This window comes from Amblyomma americanum, chromosome 11 (genome assembly GCF_052857255.1).
Source record: "Amblyomma americanum isolate KBUSLIRL-KWMA chromosome 11, ASM5285725v1, whole genome shotgun sequence".
NCBI lineage: Eukaryota > Metazoa > Arthropoda > Arachnida > Ixodida > Ixodidae > Amblyomma > Amblyomma americanum.
The window spans coordinates 994852-1008452 of record NC_135507.1 but is presented as its reverse complement, the minus strand read 5'-3'; the positions used below and the strand labels follow the sequence as shown (position 1 = coordinate 1008452).

Genomic DNA, 13601 nt, shown 5'->3' with positions numbered 1-13601 from the left:
TGCCATAGGTGCTCCGGCTTTTTTGTTGTGTAGCCAGCTGATATGGGCTGCAGGGAAGCGTCCCAGTTGGGATTAGCGTCAGGGTGCCTTTGACAGACCCTGGAAAATAAGCGCAGCAGAGATGGATCCCAATGTGAAACTAAAGAAATGTTTAGATTCGGAGCACTGGTTCCATCTAGCATGGAGCTTTGGTTAGTTTGTCTTGAACGCATTAACAGGTGTATTTATAATTCATGGCAACCTGTAATTTCAGTCCATTCCATTGGACAGCCGTCACCGTAGCTCGGTTGGCAGAGCACTGTTTGCGTAGCCGCCGCGGTGGGTCAGTGTGGTTATGGTGTTCGCCTGCTGACCCGAAAGACACGGGTTCGATCCCGGCCATGGCGGTCGAATTTCGATGGAGGCGAAATTCTAGAGGCCCGTGTACTGTGTGATGATGTCAGTGCGCGTTAAAAGCCCCGGGTGGTAGAAATTACCAGAGCCCTTCACTAAGGCGTCCCTCGTAGCTTGAGTCGCTTTGGGACGTTAAAACCCCATAAACAAAATTAAACCAGAGCACTGTTCACGAAATTTGGAGATTGTGGGTTCGGATCTCACCGGCAGCATGTGGTTGGTTTATCTTCTGCTTTCAGTATTATTGACCCATTGATCAAAAACTACAAATTAACAAAAAAAAGACATCCCCTATCCTCCTTGGTTTCTGTGGCTTCCGTCATTCATGAATAAAGGTGCAGAGACAACAAAATTTCTTAAATGTATTTCGACTCTCGAAAGATGCGTAAAATATTGGTAAAGATGAATTACCACATGAATTGTGCCTACTCTCAATGCCTTATAATTCAATTTATTCTTCCATGCAGTTTTGGTGCCAGTTTCAGCGGTCGAAAGATGCTTCCAATGTCACAGCTGATCACCAGATCACATGAGGCATACAAAAACTGCAATATATTAACTCTCTGTTCACTTCCTGCCATTCTGGCTTTTGGAACAGTGTTTAGTGCAAGAGTTCAAATGAATTGAAATGACAAAGCAGTGTTTATGTATGCGTCACGTGATCTCTCATGCTCGTGATGTGGCTACCATCATCTGGGAACTGAAACCGAAACTACAGAGGAAAAAGATTCAGTTACAAATTATTTATTGAGTGGTGACGAATTCCATGTGGTGACCCATGCTTACTAATATCATGAGCATCATTACAGAGCAAAAACACACTCCAAAAAATTTAGTGTCTGCACTCCTTTAAAGGAACCGAACACTGACCAAACCTTTCATTATATTATGTCAGAAATGAAAAAATCACGTATCAGACTAAGATTTGAGCTTTGCAATATTAACGAAATGAGGATGTGTAATTTTAATTTGGCATTGAAAATCGCATAAAAGGCATCTTGCAGTGACACCCGTCATTATCAAAGTAGTCCACCACTTGACCACATCTCGGTAAAATTTAGCTTATTTGTCGCATAGTGTTTGTACAGTGTGCACAAGCGCACAGTGTTTTTTTCTTTCAGGGGTGTTAGTAATGTTTTAATATAGTTTACACTCTTTCCAATGATTCATTCAATGAAAAGCAACGTTCCCTTCGTATCGTCGACCATGCGCTTCTAGCTTTTGTAACTAGATGACGCCTGAATGTGTTTTGAATTTCTTGGATGGAGCGGCAACTACGGTGTACTAAAGGTTTTGTTAATGAGGCGTAAGTCACTGTGCCTTAACAGCTTTGGGTATATGAACTGAAACGGATGCTACTTCATATACTAAATATATCTTATTACTGTTTGGCGGGTGAAGTTCACATAGTTTTTGTTACAGCGCTTTTGCCAACATGCAATTTCCATCGCACTTGCCGATCAAGGTTTCCAGCATCGGGATACATAAAAACAGCTGCATGCACTGATTTAAAAATTTTCGGTAAAATTTACTACAGCATTTACAATAAAACAATTGTGGAATACAGCAAGCTTTCTGTTAGGCCGAAAAAAATTTGGTCCTTAAAGTTCAGTGTTCTCTTCCTCCCAGGCTCTAGTTTCCTGCAATTGCATGAAAAATCATGGATTTTAGCATTTTGTGCAGGATTGTGTATTAGCTGCCACACTTCCTTATTTCAAGATGGTGTTTGTGGGCATGAGTAGGAATGATAGAATGATGGGAAATTGTCTGAATTCTCTTGAAACCTAGAATCTAGGAATGAAGGAAGTTCTGCTGGGGCCTTGACATGCTTGTTTGGCTTAAGCAAGCTAGGGCATCAAGTAGCATTGTGGTTCTGTCGAAAGCCTGGTGTGGCGAGCTGCTGTGTAATGGCTCTGTCGAGAATGTGGAATTACAGGCGACACCAGTAACCTTTCGTTCTTGGCCTGCAAAACAAAAGAATAACTGTGCCGGCAGCGTGGGGCAAGTGCTGTTTATTTAAGTGATTGGTTCTGGAGTGGGCGTTAAGACGTAGTGCTGCTGTAGGCTTAGCGTGTGGTCAAGCGCAGCAATACCACACTGCTGGCCAAGAGTGAAAATTTATAACTGTTACCTTTAGCTCCACATTGATTTCAGGCGGAGCACCATAGGCAAAAACCATTGCATATCAGGGAGGACCCTCGGGGCAAGTGCCTCAATCTCCCATGCACATTTGTACAGTTTGGGCTGAAATTTTAGACATGCACATCTCGGGACACAGGCATGTTACTTAAGTTGTACAAAATAAAATAGTTTTTGAATGCCACTGCCGCTGAGTTTTTAATAAATAGATGCATGCACACTAACTGCACAGAATAAAAAGTTTATTAATGAATTTTTGGTTGATTACTGAGGTTACAATGACAATTTTTCTCACTCTTTGTGTCCACTTGGCTGCATAACCCATTTGCTGTAATGCCTTTGTGTACTGCTCTCAATTTTTTTTTTTTCTATTCCTTAAAGCTTAATTTTGAGCACCCTGTATACATTCAGTGCCCAAGTGTGAAACTGGGCGCCGCCAAATGAGCCAGCAAGCTTCTTACGGTATCGCATAATAAAATGGGGACTTGATCAGGTTGAAGTGCATGCAGCCACGCTCACTGCTCTGAGAAACAATATTTACTGTGAATTTGTCTGAAACAAAAAAAAAGCACTGCTAGGTGTTGTTGTACCTTCTGAAAAAAAAGCTGTGAGTTCGCTATGTACATAGCATCTGAAAGGATTAAGTGAATTTGGACATCTGCGTGGGCGGTCAAGGCTGGGACACAGTTCTGTTAGCAGAGTGCCTCATAACTTTCTTTTCTTCCAAGAACTATTTCTTTTCTGACTGACTGCAGACGGAGATGACGAGAAAAGTCTGCAAGGATGTGGTCATCTGGAGCCCCCGTCACAGATGAGACAAGCGACAGCACGTGGCGACCGCCATTGTAACCCTCCCCGCAATGTCTACATTGGCTGTGCAGTGTTGCTTTCATCCTTCGACTTGTTGCGTCCGCTAGTTAATCTGTAGAGATGATGCTGGTTACTGTACTGGTAACTGCTACTACTGCACCACCGACCGTAGCAAAGCCAACTCTTTCTAGTCTTGATGGCACGGGTGCGACTGGGGAAATTCGCACATGCCAGCTGCTTTTGTCAGTGATTCTTGCAAGCAGCTATGCTTTTTCTGTCTCACTTTTATTATCTGTCGCTGGTTCTTCTTCAAGGGTGCATGGCACCCTGTTGTGTTAATAGCATGCTTTTGTTTTCTCAGATGTTTCATCCACAGCGCTTCTTTCTCAGTCAAAAATCTTACAAGAAATGACACCGCATAGATATAGAGACTAGAGTTTGTAGCTACTCAGTTTAGCGATTCTTTTTATAGAAAACATACTTTATTTTGCTTGTTTTAAAGCACGAGTCATGGAAGATGTACCGTATTTACATGACTGCAAGTCAGCCCCCCCCCCCCCCCATATATCACTGGGCCACATTTGCGCCATCGTCCTCACTAGTGCTGCCGTCATCATCGCTGCTGCGGTCCCACAGCATGTCGTTCTAACGTCGTCCAATGAAATCCCACACTTCATAACATCATGTGGAACAGCTGAAAATTTTACCTCGCTGTAGCCATTGCACCTGCATTACCCAATCCGAAATGTCGAACTAGCGGCTCAGCACACAGTTGTTCGTTTCATCAGCGTAATGAATGGCAGCCATCTTGAATGCAGCCGTGAATGAGCGCTTTACACTTACCGGCCCCAGAACACAGATGACAGTTGACGAAGCAGTACATTAAAAACTGTTGAAACGTGGCTGGCATTAAAGCCAGATGCATCAAACAGAACCAGAGATAAACTATGCATGAGCGGCATCTGCTCTTCCATCAGCTGCCGACACTCCCCGGAAGCGCTGCCATTCCGAGTGGCGCTGCCACAGCAATAGGAACAGCGGCCATTCTACAACTATCGATACCGCCATGAGCGCCAAGTGCACAGCTAAATGTGAGAAGAATTAAGTAAAATAAAAGTGTCTGAACAAGTGCACGGAATAGCCGAATGCTACTGGGTAGAGTCGTAGAGCAAACATAAAGTGCAGATTTATGGTGCCATGCTTTGGTTTTTATTTATTTATTTTTAGACCCCCCCCCCCACTTCAGATTTTTAAATTAAAAGCAGTAGGTCGACTTACAATCAAGTAAATACGGCAGTTTTTTATGCTGTAACTTAGTTATATGAGGCACCAAGTGCTGCGTGGATGTTGCATCTTTTTTTTTTTTTACACATTCAGGCTGCACTTGATTTTTGTGAACAGAATGCCTAAATGTGCAGCTGGGGAGTTGTCCTCTTTGCTGCTGTTTGTGCTGCAAAAGCTTTGGAAATACTACATGTAGCTAGCAAAACATCAGGTTAACAGTTTTGTCAAAGGTTTCATATTGTTGCCGACACACAGTGACATCCATGCACATGTGAAGGCTTACCATTATTAATCACATGATGGAAGTACCTCCATGAAGAATGTGTCCAATATATTTGTTGTCAAAATAAAAATTTCGGCTAAAATAGTATATCACGTAAGGAGTGCACCCCCAAATTTTTATAAAGTGTCTTGCAAAAAAGAAGCGCATCCATTATATGAGTAAATGCGGTTAAATATGCAGCGAACCTAACTACTAATGCTCTGCCATTCTGTTCACAAGACCGTCATGGGACCACGAGCAGCTCAAATATTTCGACGTATAGGTGAAGCCACACGAGAGTGTGTGTCTTGCATGTGGTACATTTCTTCTTCTGAGAAGGGGCTCGATAGTCTGTCTTTCCTATATGAAAGTGGCTGTGTTATACCGCAGTCCCTAAGGCATTATTTTCTATATTCATCTTTATCATGTGCCTTATTGCCTGCTAATATTGTTCACCTTCTTGCTGTGTTCCTCTTTTTGCACTTTTTTCTTCTCAACTTGCCCTCAACGTACTTGTGGGGCTAAACAGAAGTGGTCAAGTTGATCGTGTTGGCAGGCAGATCTATGTAATTGGCTTTATGAGCAGTCCAGGTCTGAAAGGGAGAGTGCAAACACAGGACGAAGAGAGGAACGTACAACTCAGGTGCTGTTCCTCTCTTCGTCCTGTGTTCATGCTGTTCCCTTTCATCCATGTTAAACCAACTAGCCCGCAACAAACCCTCGTAAGTCCAGGTCTCTGTTCAAAAGTTGCTCCACACCTGACTCCCTGACCTTTACGTAGCCAGGGCCACGACACACTTGTTTGTCTCAAGTTTAGTTGCGAGAAGGCACAGTGTTGTTGAATATTAGCTTTGTGTTGTAATATGCAGCTTTTGTTATGGCCAGGGCAGATTAAATGGAGTTTCAACACATTGTCCCCCTTGTTTTACATTGTGTAGCATTAAATCACTATAAAGCAATGTTCTGGTTTGGGCTGAATGGTCAGGGACAGAGCACCGAAACTATCTAATGTAGTGAAGAATTCCAAATATGGAATGGGATTTTGATCGGATCAGCTTCATGCAAAACTTAGTCGAAGGAAATTCTTAATTGAATCTCGTTCCTTTCACGGCGGTTGTGCAAGTACATGTTCTGTTTTGTTTGTTTGTTTTTTGTTTGCATTATGTGAAGTGACAATGTTTGACTGTCAATTGAGGGCATTACCCTGCATATGATTGTGACTTGCACACTTCTCAATTTTATCTTTTCCCATCTTCAACTCTGTCTGCTTAGCTTACCTTCTAACAGTACTGCTTAGCGTGTATGTTTTCTCGTTTGCTGCTAGTGATAAAAGGAGGTCACTGTGTGGTGGCTAGCACAAATGATTTGTTTACAGGGCTGCACACAAATAGCATTACGTTACATTATGTGAGAACATGTTTGGCTTTGAAAGCATGCAGGCTGTAATCGGTTGGTGTTAGCTCACAGCACTCGCTGGTTATGTCTCTTGGCACATTATTATGTGACTTGGCACATAGTTGTATAAATGTAAATTTCCTAATCTTGTGTACAGCACACAGCGATGAGCAATGCTGTTTTTGCCTTATCTCTTTTTTTTTATGGGATGATAAGGGGGGCTGCATGGTCTCAACCTGACATTTCTTACGAATGTAAATAGTGTGTGCTGTGATTCAAGGTCACATCTTGTTTTTCAGTGTGGGCTTGCAGGGAACGGCCAAATGATTTCCTGTGTCATGACGACACAGTTATGCAATGGTTTTCAGCAACATTTTGGAAAAGGAAGAAATTATTTTTTTTTGCTTGGTAACAAATCACAAAGTTTAAATGCTTACTAAATAAGCTTCAGTAACAAGTATAGACTTCAGATTTTAGACTTCAACCTCTCCGCTCAACTGCACGCAATTTTCTCACTTGTGGTGGCCATTGTAGTGACCTCAACCGTACCAGAAGCTTGGAACAATGTTAACATTATCTTAATTCATGAGAGAGGAGATGCCAAGGACTTGAAAAATTACAGGCCGATCAGCTTACTGTCCGTTGCCTAGAAGGTATTTCCTAAGGCAATCGCTAACAGAGTCAGGGCAACCTTAGACTTCAATAAACCAAATGATGAGGCAAGCTTTCATAAAGGATATTCCACAATATTCACCCTATCAATCAGGTGATAGAAAAATGTGCAGAATATACCCAACCCCTACATATAGCCTTCATTGATTATGAGAAAGCATTTGACTCAGTGGAAACCTCAGCAGTCATGCAGGCATTGCGGAATCGAGGTGTAGAAGAGCCTTATGTCGAAATATTGGTAGATATATATAGTAACTGCACAGCTACCATAGTCCTCCATAAAGTCAGCAATAAAATTTTAATAAGGAAGGGCATCAGGCAAGGAGACACGATCTCGCCAATGCTGTTCGCCACCTTTTTACAGGAGGTATTCCGAGGCCCGGATTGGGAACAGTTGGGGATACGAGTAAATGGAGAATACCTAAATAATCTGCGATTTTCTGATGACATTGCCTTGCTAAGTCGCTCAGGAGGTGAATTGCAAAGCATGATCAATGAGTTAGACAGGCAGAACAGAATGGTGGGTCTAAAAATTAACATGCAGAAAACCAAAGTAATGTCCAACAGCCTAGCAAGGAAACAGCAGTTCACAATTGGCAGCGAGGTGCTGGAAGTGGTAAGGGAATGAGTCTGCTTAGGGCAGGTAGTGGCCGCAGATCCGGATCATGAGAGGGAGATAACTAGAAGGATAAGAATGGGGCGGAGCGCATATGGCAAGTTCTCTCAGATCATGAATGGCAGTTTACCAGTATCCCTTCAAGAGAAAAGTGTACAACAGCTGTATCTTACCGGCACTCACCTACAGGGTAGGAACGTGGAGGCTAACAAAAAGAGTTCAGCTTAAGTTAAGGACAACGCATCGAGCCATGGAAAGGAAAATGATAGGTGTAACGTCAAGAGACCGGAAGCGGGCAGGGTGGGTGAGGGAACAAACGCGGGTTAATGACATCCTAGTCGAAATCAAGAGGAAGGAATGGGCTTGGGCATGGCATGTGATGCGAAGGCAAGATAACCGCTGGTAATTAAGGGTAACAGAGTGGATTCCAAGAGATGGCAAGCGTCGCAGCGGTCGGCAGAAGGTTAGGTGGGCGGATGAGATTAAGAATTTTGCAGGGATAAGGTGGCCGCAGCTGGCAAAGGACAGGGTCAATTGGAGAGACATGGGAAAGGCCTTTGCCCTGCAGTGGGTGTAGTCAGGCTGATGATGATGATGATGGCCATTGCTTGTTCGGCTTTTTCTGGCTACTTTCATGTTTTTTTTACGGCAGCAAAAGGCTAAATTGTTTTTGAGAAAGTTGGATTTGAAATTTGAACATCTTTTTCCCCATTACCCGTGTGACATCGGCAACAAAAAAAGACTCCCTGATCACCATTTGGAAGTGTATGGTGGTGTCCTAGCCTCAGAGATCCAGAACAAAAAAAATGATGCTCTATTTGCAATGTTTAGGGCAAACGCAAATTATGTATACTAGCATTTCGGTTTTCACTTAGGTTTCGGTGTTCAGATCCAGTGTTCAAGGGCAGCAGTTGTTTGGATTGCGATAATGAGCTTGTGTTCATTTTAGTCATCCTCTCCTTTGCATCCACAAATCCCTGGAATTGTGGCTCATCCTGGTTCAGCGATGCCGATCTGTGGCATGTGCTGCTGTCGGGTGGGGTTTTGACCCAGGTTGCTCCGCCCGAGAAGCCTCTTGTGATCAATTGAGCTGCCACCTGACATGGTGGGCTATGTATGTATATATGCCCACCACCCTGTGGGCAGCCTGCCTTCGGACAATGTCTAAATGCGGGGAATGCCCACTATAAGCGCTAGCGCACTGAAAAAACGGCATTGACGTCATCGTAGTTCGCTCTGAGATGGGAACTGGCTACAACATCTGTTTCTATCTGATAAGAGCTCTGTTTTCAACAAGGTAATCTATTGATAAAGGCCAACTTCAGTTAGTCCCTGGGAAGATGAGCTTGCATCATTGCTCAGCGTTCACGTTGTCGTTGACCATTTTCAGTTTGTGGCCGACATAACCCACTAAGTGTTCTTCACTGCCATCTGTGTGGTTTATGACAAGGCCAGCTTTTCAAAACCTTTCTCTCTTTCTATGGCATGTTTTGTTGTTGGTGCAGGTTTTCGACAGGTGCAGGAAGGAAGGTACAAATGATGGCGGTGCTGAATGTCCACTGAGGCTTGTAGTGAACAGTCTAGGTTCCTGTCCAGACTCCAATCTATGCAGATGCTAGAAATTGACTTTTTAAATGTGATTATGTGCATTAAATATTTAAAATCAAAAGCCTAATTTCAGTGCACTTTCAACTTGGTCTTGTCGTTTCCATTTTTTATGACCTTGATAAACTCTACGTCCTTTGTATGACGAATGTTAGCCATGGTGTAGAAAAAAGTGGATAGTTTTTTAAATATATTTTGTACGTGGCAGACAGAGCAGATTTTTTTTTCACCTTGGCTTGTGAGCTTTGTCATAGAGCAGCAGTTTGAATGTTGCATGCTGTCACCAAATGTGCTTCCATTGAAGTTGAAGGCATGTGTGCAAGGTAGTGAATCGTGTAAGTTCTCAGCTGATTAAGAAAGCTTGCTGCTAGTTGTTGAGGTTTTACTTTACGATGAGTAATAGAACCATGTCATTTTGACTGGCATTGTTTTTTTGTGTTGTCACTGGTGTGTGTAATGTGGGTGGCCTGTCAATAGCTACAAGGAATGTTTGTAGCACTGCTTTTCTTTTGTACACTGATGAAAAGGGTGTCGTGAAAGAGCATTAACAACAGCAGTGCAATGTTTTCATGTCCATAAATAATTTTTCTTTTGCCGTGTGTTGGTTTGCGAACTCCGGCAACAGAAGGTTGCACATAAGGTGGATATTAGTAACTCAGAAAGTCTGAGCTGAAGCTACTTGCATTGCTATGAAAAAAACTGAAAGCTCTTGTGATGCGTTCAGTTTGTGAATATGATTTCTTCTCGATGCATGCAAAGAAAGGAAATGTTTGATCTGGCAGTGCTTCCTCACTGACTTCATTTTTCCAAAAATCTTTAAGCAGGTCTGCAATTGTTTGGGCAGATTCTGTCGAATATATGAGCTCACTGCTTCACACTTGTTTTTGGGTTTCAAAACAAGTACCCCACCTAAGTTGCCATTATGTCGTCCTTCAACAGTATCGACAGTTGAGTGAGTTATGACAGCATGGTAGAAAAACAGTACGATAGATAAAGACACAGCTGAGAATGGACAGGATGTTAATTTAGTTATCTATATATCTCGGTGTTGTGTGGAGCTAGATTTTATTGGTATTTGTGCACTTTATGAGTGCGTAGTGTATAGTAATTGTGTCCTTTTCAGTAGAACTTCAACTGAGAGTTCACATTCATTCCATTGCCTCTCAGCTGTGTCTTTGTCTTTCAGGCTTTCTTTTTTATTTATTAGAGGTTGTTTTTCTTATTACTCTAGGCAACAAGTTCGTACGTAATGTATAGATATTTAGGAAGCCCTGCGGGTCATGGTCAGAGTTGGCTGTATAATGAAGAAGAAGCTGAACTTGCTTTTTTTATTGAGGAAAGCTGAGCATTGCATTCGTGGCTACGTCCTGGGGTGTTCTGGGCTCCTACCTTCATCACTTTGCTCTGCAGCCTAGTTTTACCACTGCTTTCGCACTGCATGCCCAGTGCTCAGATGGGAGTGAAATCCAATGCCTTTTCTTTTTTTCTTTCACATATATGCTCTGCATCAGGTGTTGTATTTGCAGTGACCAGCTACTTATTTCCGTGTGAAATTGAAAAGTGGTGGTTGAAAAACATATTTCTTCCAGTACTTCCTGTGCACATATATTGTACCTTATTTTTTTAAAACACGTATTTATTTAATTTGTACATCACTGTCATTCTTGCATGGTTTCATATAACAGCATTGTAACATGTGATAGCATAATATTGACGATGCTTTTGAGCCCCTATTTTTGCCTCGGCAGAGCTCTGCAGAGATCAAAACCATCCCCACCTTTTGCTTGCTTCTTTATGGCCTGCATTGTCAGGCTTCTAACTAATGCACTTTGTGTTTTAAGATGCAAGATTTCCAGGCTTATGCTTTGTAAGGAAACTTTGGCACTGTGACTCATTTGGCACTTGTGAATCGGGAATGTTCTGCACAATGTCTGCAGAAAGCGAAATTCAAGGCATCAGCAGTCATTTCTTCCTTGTCAGCTTTTGTTTACGATCGAGAAAAGGATAGCATTTTGTGATTAAAGATGAAGTGACTTGTACATAGAAAAGCCAATGTTGTTATGCTTGGGCTGTGTACAATGTACTGTCCACTAGGGATGGTAAGGAATTACTCTGTCATGATCTATGCCTCGAGACATGCTGGTGCATATTGAGTTTTATGTGTAGTTGGATATTCCTTCTCTGCAATTCTCTGTACTTGCAGTACCTTGGTGGCTAAGAAAACCACCGCTAGCCAGTCTAGTGCAGTGGGCTCCTTTGCACATTTTCCCTGAGGCCCGGCGCAAAAAAAAAAAGAGCAGGTTAACATGACACGCATTGGTTAACACAAACTCTTTCAGTGCCACGCTTAGTGTACCTCTCAGCACTATGTGGTCTGTCTTGTGAATTTATTCCCAATTAAATTTGTATTAGTGCTGGCTCACAATTGAAGCGTATGCACCATCTGGATATTTTGTGCACCTATACTCCATTTTGTACATAGCAGGCAACGCTGCAGAGGTAGTTTTTCCGCGAAACCATATTTCTCCTCCACATATCATTTGTTCTTCTCTAAACGTCGGCGAGAATTTGGATGAAAACAAAAGAGCGGTATAAAACGAAAGTGGGAATACTGAAAATCAGAGTCGAAGCTGTGAGACGTCGACGTACGGGCCCTCTGGGTGTAATTTTCACTGAGTGTGTGGATTGAGGATGAGCGATTCGCCCTACCAGCAGCATATCATGCCACCACATGTATTTCTTGCTACTTGAAATCTCGATGAGTCACAGGACAAAAATTTGGCACGACGCAAAACGAAGTCCAGGAGGGGCCAGTCATGGCAACAAAAAATGCCTGTTGTATGGTATGGTCAACTGGTTTTTGGGCACGGATAGCCTACGTGAACAGGCGCGTTCGCTTTAGCAGTGTTCACTGCTATGTATGAAATGGAGTATAGTAAGTTTACAGGGCCTTGCATTGTCCTCAAAAGGAGTCTGCTGTAGTTGTTTCAGTGGTTTTGCACCATGTGATTCTGACTGGCTAGCATCAGTTGCATGCATTGTAAACGTGGATTTCAGCAAGATGACCCACTTGATCAAGTGGGCAGGATCACCTGTACACATAGTGAAAAAACTAATTATAAGAAGTGAGAAAAGCTTTATAACAAAATTTTGAAGTAAGCCATACGTCAGTTGTGTTTGTGTATGCTTTGTGCACATAGTTGCATATGAGCGCACCATGGTGATTCCAGCTGTGCATGTCTCCTCTTGCTTTATCAAGTTGTCCGATTTTTGCTTACGAATTATGCATATTGCCTACTTCGTGAAAATAAAATTTGTTGATGGTTATTGTGTTCATTTGTCTTGTATAGTACTGTGTGCTTTTAGAGCTTAGTTTGAAGTAGGTCTTTTCAACAAGCATGAGACCAGTAGCTGCATTCAGTCTGCTACCCTCTGGGAAAGGCAGAAGGGCCGATGTTTACTTCTCACTAGAGACAGCCTGGCTACTCCAGGTGATGGTGAAAATGACATGTATATGTGTGTACGTGCCAAGTGCATAGGTGCCATTTCTGTACCTTTCTTTTGAGGGGGCGGGTTAGCTCGGGCGCATTGTAGCAGCCTTCTTCCAACCCCTGCCGCCGGTTACCCACCAGTCATGCTGTAATGGGTACAAGCTATTCCCTGGCATGATGCTCGGCTGTGAGCCTTGAAAGGCTCACGCAGCGAAGCGTGGCCTAGTGGTATAGCATCCGCCTCGCATTCAGGAGGTGCTGGGTTCGATCCCCAGTACCATCGGGGACCCACCGGTTTTCTAATAGGTACAAGGTTTCCCCCGTCCTGGTACTCTGCTCTTCTGGGGTGAGATGCTTGGGAAAAGGGTCTTGATCACAGTTTCCCTGACGGAACAAAGATGAGTTCCGCCGTCAAGCAACCCTAAATCCGCCTCGCGCGGTAGAAGCCCAACTTGTGGCCCTTTTTTCTCTCTTGGCGCTGTCTCTTCCAAGCCTACAGGGACGGGATTTGAAGTCGCAGGCTCCTTTGCCAAGCCATGCAACCCTAGCAAGCCGAGCACCAGGCCGGGGCAAAGCTTGTACCCATTTTGAGGAAACCGGTGGGTAACTGGCCGGCACCAGGAGTCGAACTTATCACCTCCCGAAGCCGAGGTAGGTGCTCTACCACGAGGCCACGGCTGCGGTATGTATAAAGGCAGAAAAAGTTCCTTGGACTAGGTTGGCAATGCACATCTACAGTGTTGCAGGAATATGACGTGCTTGACTGCTTAAAAAAGTATATAGGGAAGTGTACGCTTTATTAACGAAAAAAATGTTTATTTGAGTCAATGTTACAATTTGAGGACCAATCTTTTTCAAGGGTGAGCTATCTTCACTGGTGTTTCCCCTTTCATAGGAGTTGGACACTGAACAGGTGAGTGAGTAAGGGATAGAG

The 13601-nt window shown here is 43.2% G+C and overlaps 1 protein-coding gene across 3 annotated transcripts in view; it reads left to right on the top strand.

Annotated features, from left to right (window-relative positions):
- The window catches only part of Mob3 (MOB kinase activator 3), a 31843-nt gene extending 19340 nt beyond the window's left edge, over positions 1-12503 (top strand). Inside the window, exon 7 of one of the 3 annotated variants that reach the window (XM_077644739.1) lies at positions 3288-12503. In XM_077644739.1, coding sequence (XP_077500865.1) covers positions 3288-3347 — 60 coding nt within the window. In that variant the 3' untranslated portion in view covers positions 3348-12503. The remainder of the gene's footprint in view (positions 1-3287) is intronic. The other 2 variants (XM_077644741.1, XM_077644740.1) reach the window with 2 other exon arrangements.
- The last annotated feature ends 1098 nt before the right edge of the window (positions 12504-13601 follow it).